Source organism: Cetorhinus maximus, chromosome 9 (assembly GCF_964194155.1).
Source record: "Cetorhinus maximus chromosome 9, sCetMax3.hap1.1, whole genome shotgun sequence".
In the NCBI taxonomy this organism is placed as follows: domain Eukaryota; kingdom Metazoa; phylum Chordata; class Chondrichthyes; order Lamniformes; family Cetorhinidae; genus Cetorhinus; species Cetorhinus maximus.
The window spans coordinates 94,906,937-94,922,060 of NC_135887.1; the positions used below are offsets into that span (position 1 = coordinate 94,906,937).

General features: G+C 44.3%; 1 protein-coding gene across 4 annotated transcripts in view; it reads left to right on the top strand.

Annotated features, from left to right (window-relative positions):
* abcc8 (ATP-binding cassette, sub-family C (CFTR/MRP), member 8) overlaps window positions 1–15,124 on the top strand; it is a 291,828-nt gene that overhangs the window by 26,385 nt on the left and 250,319 nt on the right. For all 4 annotated transcript variants that reach the window (XM_078549123.1, XM_078549126.1, XM_078549124.1 and 1 more), the window contains exon 5: window positions 9,373–9,539. In XM_078549123.1, the coding sequence (XP_078405249.1) occupies window positions 9,373–9,539 (167 nt within the window). The remainder of the gene's footprint in view (window positions 1–9,372; window positions 9,540–15,124) is intronic.

Genomic DNA, 15,124 nt, shown 5'->3' on the forward strand with positions numbered 1-15,124 from the left:
TCCTCCACCACAGAGACCAAGCCAAGCATAGCCTCATGTATCTCCCCAAGATACTCCCTCACACCTGGCCGCATTTCCTGCCTCTGCTGCGCCGTGGACGATTCCAGAGTCACATTATCAGGCACCAACTAAGCATGTGCTTGGTCCCCTGAAGTCCTCAGACTGCTGGCACCATGGACACTCTCTGTCTCTGCCAGCTCCTCCAGTGACTGTGAAGTGCCCTCACCACTGTGCCATGGGACGCTAGCCGTTGTTTGACTTCCCACCGAGTATCTGCACTGGTGCCTGCCTCGCAGAGATGGTGTGATGCTGGTGAGTCCGAGACTTCAGGGCCCTCAGGTGTGAGAGGGGGCCTCTGCTGCTCCTCCTACCGGCCCTGCTCTGATAATGCTGAAAGGAAGAACAAGGACATTGGATCAGTTACCGTGGAGACAATGACAAAGTGCATCCCTGTTCACGGATGTTGTGAAGTACGCTGGGCAGGCCTTAATTGGCCCGCCTGCGTAAAATGGCGGCGCGGACCCGATCGTGAGCAGCGATCGGGTCCGCACTGCCCGTGCCCACTCCAGCTCCACCCGCCAACCAGAAAATTCAGCCCCAAATAAAAGTTTTTAAAAATATACAAATCAATCTTTGGCTTGTCTGTGATGCATAGATGGTGGTACATTGTGGCCGTTAAGTTGGGTGATTCCGGTAGAGCTGACTTTGGCAGTTTTGCAGTTGGTTTGGAGACACTTGGCTCTGTAGGATAGTGAAGAAGCTGTTCTGTTTCCTTTTTGATTGTGGCTTCCACTGAGCCTCACCTCTAGCAACAGAGAGGGAGGGAGCGAGCGAGAGAGAGAGACTTTGCCTGCAACTGCAGGGGTGACTAGTTGGTCTTCTTGTGCTGTCACTCTCACAGCACACTAGCACACACTGCACTGCTCTGCAGCTAGTTTAACCCATCTTCCCGTGTGTATTCCTGTAAGGGAAAAAAAAAACATGTCTTGCACATGTTTTCGTTCATCTCCAACCATTTTACACATTCTGAGATATAAATCAACAGAAGATGGATTTTAGATGACCGCTGAGACATGGTAATCAGTCTTTTGTCTCTGCAACCACAGGAGATTAAAGTTCAGCCCTTTGCATCTTTCCTATCTCCCTTTCAAGTGTCTCTACTTGAAGAAGCCCCTGGCAACTTTTCAGGTGCGACATTCCATGGAAAAGAATCTGCACAGGAGGGGTCTGAGGCAGTGTTGGGGGAGCTCAGGGCTGGACCAAGGGGCCCTTTCAGGGGCCACCCTCAAACTGCTTAGAGTCTCAACATTGAAATAGAGTCAGAGCTGAGAGAAAAGAGGAAGACTCCCTTTCAAGTGTCTCTACTTGAAGAAGACCCTGGCAACTTTTCAGGTGCGACATTCCATGTTCTCTCAGTCTGTCAGTTTAATCCACACAGGAATTTTTCAGAACTTTACGCCACTTTACATTATCAGCCATCTTTTGCTCAATGTCCATGCTTGTATCGACTTTCACTTCCCAGAGCACAAAGATACAGGGTCCGCCACTCATCTTTCCAATGATCGGGGCCTGGTGAATCATAAAGGTTGAAGGCGCAATTCCGAATGCTAAACTTGTTCTCGATGTTACTTCTGGTAAAGGCCTTTCAGTGCACTAGCATGGCACCAAGGGACAGAAGCCTGTACCTTACCCCTCTTGGAATCTTGTGACTAGCTGTGTGGCATTGGTACATCTTCCACATTGTGCTTCTTCGATGGCATCTTCACGTGGAAGCAGACCCTCATCTCCCAATTCAAGTTGCTGCCCTTGCTGTTCTTCATCACCCGAGGAGCTCTCAGCCTTAATGCCTCCCTCTGGGAAGGGATCCCCCCTTTGAAGCGCTTGGTTGTGAAGGGCACAACAGATCACGATGATTGGGGACATCTTCTGTTGAAGAGTACTGCAGAGCCGTACCTGAGCAGTTCAATCATCGGAAGCACATCTTAAGGATGCCAATGGTCTGCTAGATGGTGGACCAACTTATTCGCCACATTGCATCTCTTCTCCAAGTGACTCAGAGGACAAAGCACAGGTGTCATGAAGCATTGTTTGAGCGAGTACCTCTTATTCCCAAGCAGCCATCCCTGTTTTCACTGAGGCCCTTTGAATATATGAGGCACCTGGGAGTGACTCAGGCTGTTTGAGTCATGGTAACTTCCAGGGTACCTGGCACAAAAGTGCATGACGTGCTTCTGATGATGGCACACCAGTTGAGTGTTGATGGAGTGGAACCCTTTCCTGTTAATGAACATCAGGAGCTGGTGCCATGGAGCTCTCAATGCCACATGTGTACAATCGATTGCACCCTGAACTCTAGGGAAGCCTGAGATAGCAGCAAACCCCAGAAACCTAGGAGCCTGGCTAGCTTCAAGTGTGAACTTTACTTAAAGATGAGCCTTACTTACTAGAGGGCATCTGTCATCTCATTTATACATTTATGTGTGGAGGACTGTGAAATGCCGCGTAGGTCCCCTGTGTATCCCTGGAACGATCTGCAGACCAAAAAATTGAGTGCGGCAATGACCTTCAGGGTCATTGGCAGGGGATGTCGTGCCAGTCTTTGGGGCATTAGATCCTACCGCAGAACATGGCAGATGTGATCCACCACATCTCTTGACAAGTGCAGACAGGTGCGGCATTGTCTTTTGCTCATCTCCAGATAGGAAAGTCTTCTTCAGTAGACCCTTGGTCGTGCGAGTTGCCTCCATGGGATAGAGGTCTAACCGCCTCATCCTCTTGGGTGTTTCTGGGGCTCCCCTGAACCATTGACCTGAGGCCGGGCCTCCTCTCGAAGCTGGATTAGATGTGGACCCTCCTTCTCAATCAGATCACTGCCACCAAGAAGGCAGCATTGAGCACAGGCTCCATTATTCAATCCTCCTCCTCCCTGGGGACGGATAGATCCAACAGATTAATGAATACTGGGCAAATATAGTAGACATCCAACTCGCAAACAGAAAGCCACTGTCATGCCCTAGAGCTCCGTCTGCACTGCTAGCTGTTTGCTGATACAGTCTTGTAGCTGAGGCACACACTCACAGATCTAGGTGACCATGATGCCAACCCTGATACTTGACATCTGAATTCCACAGAGGTTGGAAGAGGTTTGGATGCTTTCTTGAAATGTGCACCTCACCAAAGGCATTTCTGCAATTTATGATGTGGTTTGCTGATCAAGCCCAACTTCTCAACTTGCACTTCAACAATGAATGGATACCCTTTGGCCTGTTAACCATGCCAGCTGGAGAACACACATTAGAGGTTTTAATTGCTGATCTCACAGATATTCAGCAGCTGCGCTTCCATTTCGGTTGCCTGCATTTTCCATTCTCACATACCTCTCTGCTAATGCTCAAATGGAGTAGCTGTATTGTGCAGCCTATGACTCCTGCAGCCTCTCGTTAAAGTGCAACAAAATCCAATGGCTCCAATTGCACCTTCTCAAGGAAGTCTTCCTCTTTTCTCTCAGCTCTGACTCTGTTTCAACGTTGAGACCCTAAGGAGTTTGAGGGTGGCCCCTGAAAGGGCCCCTTGGTCCAGCCCTGGGCTCCCCCAACACTGCCACAGACCCCTCTTGTGCAGATTCTTTTCCAGTTTCAATTTCAAACTGTGCAATAATTTTGGGCTTTCAAGATGGTGGTGCTGCATTTTTATTTCGAGACCAGCTTCAACCCTCTCCCTGTCAGTGATCCCTTCAATCTTCCCGGAACCTCACGATGTGCAGGTAAAGCTCTTTCTGGTTATTCCCCAGCCTCCAATAATCTTGAATCCCATTGTAATTGTAGTGGATATTCCAGCCCTCTACCTGAAACTATCCCTGTTGATATCCCCATGCCCCATGTGGACTTCACCTCCCCCTACCTCGAGGCTGTGTGCACAGTCACATACAAAGAAGCACCCCCACCCACACCCCCCACCTCAGGAGAGCTTTGAATATCCCCCACTTTATTATGTTTTCCCCATTTACAGGCTGCAGATGCCTCCCCTAACCATGACCATCCCATCTGCAGCCCAGTATCAAGCTAGACAACCCCATGGCCACTGACTGTAAGACCAGGACCGCACCCTGCACACCAAGCTGCGCCTTATCCCAGTTGAGCACACAGGTGTTCCCCCTCCCTGGAGCAGGACTATGACATGTGTGACATGCATAACCCTATAGCATGGCCCACAGAGCCCCAGGACTGCCTTTAAACTCTCACCCCTACCTCTTGGTCCCAGACCAAGGACTATGACTGTCTTTCAATGAGCTCTCCCATTCCTTCTTTACTGATGACAGCACAGTGTCCCTGCCACCACTCCATGAGTCTCTGTGCAATACATCCCTCTTGTGCCACAGTAACGCAACCCGCGCCGCGCCGCCCCCCACACCCCTCTCCCCCAGCCCTCTTATTCCAGAGTCTGCATGCATCCCCTCCCATTTATACAGTTCAATTCCCATCTACCCCCTTCTGTGTCTCCGTTCCAGTTTTCCAAGTTGGGCTCCAGCTTCCCCACCCCCAGTCTCCCCTCTGCCTGCCATTTTCCCCTTCCCCCACAACCCCACCAATAGCCCATTGTCCCCGTGTCTCGGTCCTCCTCCCTCCCCAACCCCACCACAGCCCATTGTCTCCCATGTCTCGTTCCTCCTCCCTCCCCAACCCCACCATAGCCCAATGTCCCCCATGTCTCGTTCCCCCGTGTCTCAGCCCTCCTCCCTCCCCAACCCCACCACAGCCCAATGTCCCCCATGTCTCGTGGTGGTGTGGGGGGGAGGGGGTTGGGAATGGTGCTCTGTGCACATCGGGGGCAGTCCCCCAAGGTGTTACACCCACCTTTGTCACTTCCCTCCTGGCCACCAAATCCTTATGAAATATGTAAGATTATAAGGGGGCATGACAGGGTAGACGCTGAGAGGATGTTTTTCCATCATGTCAGAATCTAGAAGCAGGGGGCATAGGTTCAGAATGAAGGGTCTCCCATTTAAGTCTGAGATGAGAAAGAATTCCTCCCTGAGAGTCACGAATCTTTGGAACTCCATACCCCAGGTAGTTGTGGAGGCTGAGCCATTCAATATCTTCAAGGCTAAGATAGACAGATTTTTGAATTACATGGGAGTCAAGGGTCATGGGGAACAGACAGGAAGGTGGAGTTGAGGCTACAATCAGATCAGTCATGATCTTATTGAATGGCAAAGCAGGCTCCTATTTCTTATGTTCTTACACTATAGGCAGGATTTTCCCATTGGCGAGCAGGCCCCAACCCCACTTGCTGACGCCTAAAATGACGTGCGGTGACATCGGGCAGAACTCCTGTCGTCACCGTGCCCCATTTAAATTTTCCGGTAGGCGGGGGCGCAGCAAATTCAGTTGAGGCTATTGACAGAGTAATTAAACTAATTAGTGGACCTGCCCGTCCAACCTTAAGGTTTGCGGGCAGCCAGGAGCCCCAGCGGGAATTAGAAAAAGCATGAAACCTCATCCACGGGTTTTTAAAAAATTTTAATAAAAGTTTTTGTAAAAATTATGGACATGTCCCAACTCATGTGACAGTGTCACATGAGGGGACATGTTAGGGAATTTTATTTTTCTATTTTTAGCTTTTTTACATTTAGAGCCGATCTCCCTGAGGCAGCACTTAGCCTCAGGGAGATGAGTGTGCTGTTTCATGCACATGCGTGAAATAGCACACTCTCGATTTTGGGAATCCCCCACCCGTACAGGGAGCGCACAGCGCTTCTGTGCAGATGTCACACTGGGCGGCCCTTAATTGACCCACCCACGTAAAATGGTGCCACGCCCCCAATCAGAGGCACCGATCAGAAACGCGCCTATGCGCGCCCGCCCTTCAACTTTGTCCCCGATGGGGGGAAAATCCTGCCCTATCACCTTTTCTGACCTGAGTAGGTAATTAAAACCCTTCTGGCACTGCATCCAGGAGCATGGCACCACACTCCTGCTGTTAATCTCCCCTGCAATCTGCAGCCACACCTTTGAGTTCTCTAGGGCAGGCTTCTTCTTTCCATTGGCAGGGAAGAGAATCTTCCAGAAGTCTCTTACAAACTGCTACATCAGCTCTAGGAAGACATCTGTGAAGGGAGATGCACGTTGCCACATTGGGAACCCATTTCTGCAGTTTCTTCCGTTGTTGAAGTACCTGGACAATTCTTCAACTTTCATCTTCGCAGTGTCTCATTAAATGGTTCAACTGAAACAGATTTATACAGGTCAGCATCATGCCCGCTTGAGCTAATTGGTCAGAAATACCAGAAGTTAGATGCCTATGCAGTGATTGGATTAACAAGTCTTTGACAAACATGCTGCAGAAATGTCCAGGTTCTCCATGCTTTATCTTGCTCAAGCACGTGGCCCAGTTAAAAATCCAACCATTGTCTTTATGATGTAGTACTATATTATACAGCGTGCTTGATCACTAAGTTATTGAGGAAGCCTGAAGAGGCTTTCCTATTATAAACTACTGGTTTTGCACATTCTCTTGACATTCTGTGCAGTATGAATTTAATTTGAATTCTTGAAACTCTAGTATTATGAGACAGGCAATTATATCCAGTTATGGCTATTGAGTCATTTTTAAACTTAGCTTTTGACTGTTAAAAGTTAAATTTAGGTCCACTCAGGACAAAAAAAATGTTTAGAAATGATAAGTAGAATTATGTTTAGCTGGACTAGTTTTATAATGCTTTCATTCAAGGAAGGAAAGGAATAAAAATATTATTATTGTGAATTACTGCAGGTATTCATTTGATTTAATAGGGATAATTATCTGAGGACTGGTTCACTTCTTGCAAAGTTATGTCAGAACATTAGGGTGAAAATACTGTGGTCCCAGCTCTGGGCTTCCTAATTTTCGCTGTCTCATACTGGCATGTCATCTCTGCAATAATCAGTGCCAGAGGCAAAATAGGAATTAGAAACCAGTTGTAAAAGTGCATTTAAAAGTTTAACTATGGACTTTGTAAAAAGATGGAAATTATTTCCGTTGTAATAAATTCCAATTTTATTCATGAGTTAGGAGGCAATTATTTGGGAGCCTAATGTAGTACATATTTAACGTGTCATCAGTTCCTGCAGAATTACTGATTGGAAGTGTTATAGTGCTGAATTTACACATTAGTGTTGCTTAGTTTGTAATTCCATCAAAATTGGTCCTTAAATAAGACTTGTGCAATTTTTTTAAGGTTCATCCCTTGCATGTACAGTGCCTTCCCAACAATTATTCAAAACTAGCATTGTAGAAAGGCTCTGAGTGCTTATCTTTTGTGGCAGATAATTTGATTCAGAATGGAGTTGCAACACACAATATTTTAATTAGAATGAGCATCAGATTCAGTGCTACACTCGTACTGCAGTTGCCTATAAAGGATCAGCAGAATAACAGAAAACAGCCATCAGTGATATTGGCCCAGATTTTTGCCAAGTCAGGTCAACACAGAAGCCATATACAAATGGCGGGCAGGACCTGATTCTGGGATTTCTGCTCCCATTCCCATTTCCAGCAAGTTTCACCAGCACAGGATAAGCCAGCACAAAGTACTCCTGCCCTTTCCTGCTCGATTACAGGGTTAGTCAGTTCAGACATCCCCTACGCTTACACTTTTGGTGGATTTGAGCCCCTTCTGCAACATTCACAGCGTCTCAGAGGAGTCACAAACCATGAGGGAACTCTAGTCTCGAGTCATCAACCAAAAAAAAACAGCCTTTCAACATTCCCATTGAAGTACATTGGCCCTTTTACCTTCTTATAAAGCTGTCAATCACTGTCATTCTCATTATCAATGTCAGAAGCTTTTCTTCACTTCACACCTCTTGATCTTCTGTAAATAAACACACAGGCAGTTCAAAAAAATCTTCAAAGAAACAACAGGTTATTTCAAGGTAATAGACATGCCAATCAAACAAAGCCTTCCCTCCCCTCTGCAGCTGTATATACATTGCTTGCTGACATCTAAGTGCATTAGCCATTCTTGGAATTCAACAAAACATTCATACTGAGGCCATCTGGTCAGCCTGCTTTTGCTGATAGTCTCAGATGTCTCCAGAGATGCAGGCCTGACTCCATCCCGCCCCGCCTCCACGAAGCAAAAATATAGCGGGGTGGGGCGGGGCTCCTTGTGGTTTGTGGAGTTGGGAACTTCACTGACGCCTGATTCCCGTCTCCCTGACAAAAATCTGCCTATTCAGTAGCACACATGATGTGCATTAAGAGCCAGAAAGCATGTAACGCAGTGAATATGGTTTCCTGGGTAAAACAGTTTAGGAACAACGAGGAACTTTGAGGAAAATGTGGCTAAAGAGAACGATTGTCATTGAAATGCATTTCTTTTCAATCAAGACTTTTGGGTGCATTCAAAAATCTGTATAACAGTGCCAACGCCCTAAGAGTTTGAAGAGTTACTGACTGCATGCGCATTGCCAATGAAATCTCTGTGCACAATTCAATGCCCTTCATCAACTGTTAAGGATTTGATTCTATTGTATTTATGGCTAATTTTTGGTCATATTCCCCAAAGATGTCAAAGTTAAGGGGATGAACTGATTTGGTGTGTTTAATACAATGGAGGAGTTTGGAACGGTACATGCCAAAGAACAACTCTTCTGTTACATTAATTGTAAAGAGCTAGGAACTAATTGTTATTAGAATGTACATCCAGGGTGCCACATTTACTGCAGGTGCGGAGCTCAATGTATCAGTCCACCAGCTATATTGAGAGCTGTAAGAAATATACTCGATGAAGTTCCAGCATTTTGAGTCCAAAAATTGTGGTTATTTCAAATTCTGTCATTGGAAGACATAACACATTCTATTTTTCAGATCAAGGATAATTTTTGCATTTTATATAATTTTTAAAATAAAACACTAAAACATTCTAAAAGTAAATCTGGCAATTTTTTTTTCTCATGAGAGGGCATGGATGCAAACCATGAATGGAAAATAAGATTAATTATGGAGAAAGGATTTGGATTAAAAAGATCAGCAAAATGCATCAGCTAAGAAAGAGGGTAAGGGTAACGAGGCTTTGATGGACCAAATGGCCTACTCCTGTTCTTATGTTTCTATTTGGGAGCTTCTTAAACACAGATTAAAACATAGATTAAAAAGTTAACAATTTAACAGCACAAATCTGCAGATATCAAAGCCATTATTAAATCTTGATATATGTTACTTAAAGGCTTTTGTTTAAAATTTATTGTTTTCATAGACACAAGACTTGAATTATGAACTCTGCTGTACAAAAAATGTTAATTGTTATAACTGGGGAATTACAAGTTTGTTTGCATTTTTTTACAGTTTAATAAGATGTTGCTATCAGTTACCTGTGTGTTTGTTTTGCAGCTTTGTTGGTCTACTGGACTTTAGCTTTCGTTACAAAAACTGTCAAATTTGCCAAGTTTTGTGAGCATGGAATTGGACTGAGCCAACTCCGGTTCTGTATTGCAGCACTATTGGCCATATTGTATGGTATGTTATTGGCTGTGGAAGTCAATGTCATCAGAGTACGGGTAAGTGAGCAGCCATTCTTTTTCCTTTTCCAATTTTCTTCTCCATGTCCAAAGGCAGTGTGACATCTAGCCTTTACCACCTCATCCAAATGACTATTCTGCATGTACAACACCACCCAGTGAGGATCAGCAGGCTATTTGATCCTAGGGGATTCTCATGTGAACCAAGTCCAGTTCCTCATCCATCATTAATGGACATGCATTTTTGCTAGGGAGTCACAATTTGTCATAGGAACAGAGTAACAGGGTGAGGCCATTTAGCCCCTCGAGACCATTCTAGCCTTATCCACCTGCATTGTTTCTATATCCTTTTATATCCTTGGCTAGTAAAAGTCTATCAATCGCAGAGGTAAAATTATTAACTGACCAGCTTTTTTGTGGTTCCACACTTCCAGCATCCTTTCCCTAAAGAAATGTTTCCTAACTTTTCTGCTGAATGCATGGCTCTAATTCTAAAGGTATGTCCTTTTGTCCTAGACACTCTTACCAGGAATTTGCAGATAATAAAGCAATTATTAAATCTTGATGTATGTCACTTAAAGGCATGGAGATTTTTGTTTTCTCCCCATCTCTAGTCTGAAACATTGAGGCAATCCTAGCACTGCTAGAGCCATCCCAACTGGAATCAATTTATTCAGTACAAATCATAGAAACGCAGTGGGTAGATATTTACCATTGAATAGTCTACCCATTCAGCTTCCCACAAGATTACCCTGATATACAGTATTTCTAAATCTAATAGCTGAATCTTACAAAGAATCTGACTTTAAACATTGCTGGTGTGTTTGATTTAGTAACATACGGGATGTTTCAATCATCCACTAAGCTATCAGAGAAGCTTTGAGGGTCCATTCATAAGTTCACTGCAAGTTGATGAGAGTTGTTTTATAACTACCTTGCCAGTTAGTGAGACTTAGCATAAATTTTGCAGCTTATAATGTCACAATGTGGATTGGCCTGACTCTTACTTAACCACATAACATATTACTTTAAAAATAATGTCATCCAAAATCTAACCTCTTCAATAATAGATAAAAACAGAAATTGCTGGAAATAGTTAGCAGGTCTTGAAGCATCTGTGGAGAGTGAAGCAGAGTTAACGCTTCAGGTCAAGGACCTTTAGTATTGCTGAAAAAAGATACATGTCAAAGCTTTTCATCTTGCACTCATCAGGACACTTCGCAAAAATACCAATAATAGGGGGAAACAACAATTTATACTGTATGAAAAGAGAGTGTTGATTGGTTGGCTAAGTTGACTCTAATTGGTAGAGACAATGCCAAGGACCTTTCTTCAGAACCTCTCCAACTTGGCACCAGATATCAACAGCATACTTCATCTGGATAGTGTCATGGCTGGTCACGCAGTAATTCCTCTGGCACGTAATGTAAATGTAATTACTAATGCAACCCACTTAACGTGAGAAAGATCACATGTTGTTTATCAATTTGAAAAAATGTGCAAGATAATGGACTACTTCTGAACATAGATTCTTGATGCACATTGCATGTATGTCACAAGCATAAAACTGGAGGTAACTGTAACTTAAATGAGTTAATGAATTGATACTACTTAAAAAGTGGACAGTAGATCATACTTCAGCCAGGTTTATTTGCAATCTAAACAGTAGAAGGGTGACTTTTATAAAGCTTCACTTTCAATATAGGATGCAGAATCAGCCTCTTAATGCTATAACTCTTTCTTGTTTGGACAGGGGCAAGAAGCTGCCACTACAACAGGGACCTTCATTGGTTGCCAGGCCCAAGAGCCGAGAGCAACCAAGGAGACAGACTGCAACAACTGGGAGAAACATACACTGTTTAACTAATCTTCTCTCGCTAATAAAAACATCTCTATATAAATGTGTGCACATACACAGCTAAACTGTATCTCCCATGTTGGTGTTACGGACACGCGCTGTTATGTAAAAAAGCTGAACACCAGGAGAGGAGTCTTGTAACGTTCTCCTTAGATATAATCAATTTGAAGAAATATATAAAAATTAAATAGAAGTATTTCTCTGCATAGAATGCAAAGCTTAATTTTAAAGAGCTGTAATACTCCTGGAGAGGCTGAGCAAACCAAAATATAAAAACTCATTTTTAGACTCCGATATTTAATAATTAAAATACAGGAATTATGCAATTACTAAATCAGTTAGTCCAGAAATGTTATTAAAATAGAAAGAACTTGCATTTCTATAGCACCTTTTGCATCCTCAGGATGTCCCAAAGTGCTTCACAACCAATTAATTGCAGTAAAGTTCTGCAGCTCACGACTTCTTCTTTCATGATATCATTTACCCATGCAAAAATCCTTATTCACATGATCGCCCATTGCAGCCCCAAATCTTTGCCTATCCACGATTTAAGCAAACTAAAAACAATGAGCTCTTGTAACAAGTCAGTTCTGCGTGCGTGTGTGTGTGTGCGTGTCCGTAACACCAACATGGGAGATACAGTTTAGCTGTATATGTGCACACATTTATATAGAGATGTTTTTATTAGCGAGAGAAGATTAGTTAAACAGTGTATGTTTCTCCCAGTTGTTGCAGTCTGTCTCCTTGGTTGCTCTCGGCTCTTGGGCCTGGCAACCAATGAAGGTCCCTGTTGTAGTGGCAGCTTCTTGCCCCTGTCCAAACAAGAAAGAAAGGGAGTGTGTGTGTGTGAGAGGGAGAGAGGGGGGGCCAGCAGCAGCAGCAACTTCAATTCTCCTGACTGTCACTTGCACAACAACAACCAGCAACAGAACAACAAGCAGCAACTTTTTAAACATACACCTTCTCTCACCCAACGTCACCCTGAGCCAGGCGGGGAGAAGAGAGCACTCATTAAAGAGAGAGAGGGGCTTTAAAAGGGCCATCGATGAATGGGATCCCGGAATTTGACCAAGGTTAAAGGTTGAGAGGAGGAGTAAAGGGGTTAAATGTTGGTATTATAGACAGTGAGCTGTCTCCATACTGGACAGCAATATGATGTTGTCAATAACTTGGAGAGAGAGAGGTCTAGTCCTATAAACCCCGCTTTATCATCTCTCTCCTGTAATGGTGGAGTGAAAGGAATTGGCTCAGGCCTCAGACCATGATTTTTGCGTTTGGTTTTCTGTCATGAAAAAGCAAACAAGAAAATAAATAAGGAGGAAGGGAAGAGGGGAACTGGATCGGAGAGAGAATCATGTTTAAAGGTGAAAGGATCAGCTGGTGCCTTCAGTACATGAAAGTCTCTCAGTGAGAGAGAAAAAACCCAATTGACATTCAAATTTAAGGATGGCTGGAACCTATCTAATTCACTCCCATTATAAAGTATGTCTGCCATTCGTGATTTCACCCTTTGGGAACGTAACCCCTGTGAATGGCAGGACTTCACTGTACTTTGAAGGCCATCATTGTTACCAATTTTCACACAATGAGCTGAATTTAATGGCCATGGTGGTGGCCTCATTCACTGGACAGAAAACCAGTGGCAACCTTGCCATGGCCATTTCTGGGAGTCCCAACAGGATTAAATACCTTACAAGCAGCCAGCTGCCTACTGCTGGTGTTCTCAAGCCTTTAATGGCAAAGGATCTGCCTCCAAGAGGTGCTGACCAATCAGATGGCTAGCTTCACTTCCAACAGTGCCACTAGGAACTGTGGCAACAGCTGAGGCTGCAGTGATAGAGGCCTGAGAAAAAGGTAAATTCAGCGGGCTTGCCAGAGACATTTGGCAGACCCCAGTGAGGGGCAGGGCTGTCATTCTGGAGCTGTTTTGCAAAGTAGGCCTTGCAATTGGGAGGGTCCTCAGTGGGGCACAGGATGCCCAATGAGGAGCACCCCCCCCCCCCTCCCCATGTGGCATGGGCTCTCTCTCACTGCTGGTAAAATGCCAGCGACAATGGGATGAGGCCCTTAAGTGGCTCTCAATAGTCCTAGGGGCAGGAAGGCTGAACTCAACCTTCTCTTCCCCTGATTTAATCAGGGAGGGGGAGCTTGGAAGGCGATGGGCTCTCCACCCCACACCTTTCCACCTGATTATATACACCTATCCCCAACCCCCCCCACTTCTGCCTCCCAGGCCTCTCCTGGGATGTGGGCATTAAATTCTTCCCAACTTGTCCAATTAAGCAGCATTTCGATACGTGACCAGGTAATCTGTTCTTTTGATATTGTGGGTTGAGGGATAAATGCTAATCAGGACAATGAAAAACTCACCTGTTCTTCAACTAGTGCCAGCCAAACCTGTGTCCACTTGAGAAGGCAGACGAGGCCTTCTTGTCTCACCTGTGAGATTGCACATCATACAATTCAGTATTTCCATGGGACAGCATTCAAATGGCAGGTTTAATGTGCTTTAGTCCTGGAATGAAGCATAAACCAACAACCTTTTGACTCCAAAACAAAAGGGGATACCATTTATTCCCAGCTGACACTTTAGATGAATAATTCGATGATTAATTAATGATTTTTAAAAATGAGGATAGGCTGCCTATCTTTTCTCTCTGTGAATTGATACATTTTGGTAGGAAGAACAAGGAGAGGCAATATAAAATAAAAGGTGCAATTCTAAAGGGGATGCGGGGACAGAGAGACCTGGGAGTATCTGTACACAATCTTTTAAGGTGGCAGGACAGGTTGAGAAAGGTATATGGAATCCTGAGCTTTGTAAATAAAGGCGAGATGTACAAAAACAAGGAAGTTGTGATGAACCTTTATATAACACTGGAGTGTTGTGTCCAATTCTGAGAACCGCACTTGAGGAAGGATGTGAAGGCTTTAGAAAGTGTGCAGAAAAGAAGTACGAAAATGGCTCCAGGGATTAGGGGCTTCAATTACATAGGTAGATTTTAGAAGCTGGGATGTTCTTCTTAGAGAAGAGGAGATTTGATAGAGTTGTTCAAAATCATGAGGGATCTGGACAGAGTAGATGGAGGGAAAATGTTCCCAATGGCAGAAGAAACAAAGGACCCAATATAAGATAAATGGCGAAAAAACCAACAATGATACATGGATATTTGTACGCAGTCAGTGTTTAGAATCTTGAATGCACTCCCTGAGAGTATGGTGGAGGCAGATTCAAAACAGAATTGGATAAACACCTAAGGAGAGAGAAATTGCAGGGCTTTGGTGAAAGGGCTGGGGAGGGGTCTGGCTGATTTGCTTTTGATTGAGGGAGCTGGCACAGACATGATGGACCAAATAGCCTCCTTCTGTGCTGTAACAATTCTATTCTATGTTTAGCTAACAGTGTACAGAAGGTGAGCACCTGTGCCCAAACCTCTGGCACTGCTGTTCTGAGGGGAATTGAATGAGAGCAATCCAGGACAGCTTTCTCTCTGATCTTTCTCTCTCTTTTTAGGGAAACTAACGTAACTTACAGTGTAATCTCCCCACCATCCAATTCAACATCAGCGGCATTGAAATGAGTTAATGTTCACTGTGCTTTTCCACTATCCCATACTTTCAGACCCAATTGATCTACATTTTAACTAATGCTGTACAATTTTTAAAAATCACTCAATGCTTAATTTAAAAAAAAACCCAATTTAAGCCAACGTACCTTTCTAAAACAAAAGCAGAATCACCTGGAAAAACTCAGCAGGTCTGGCAG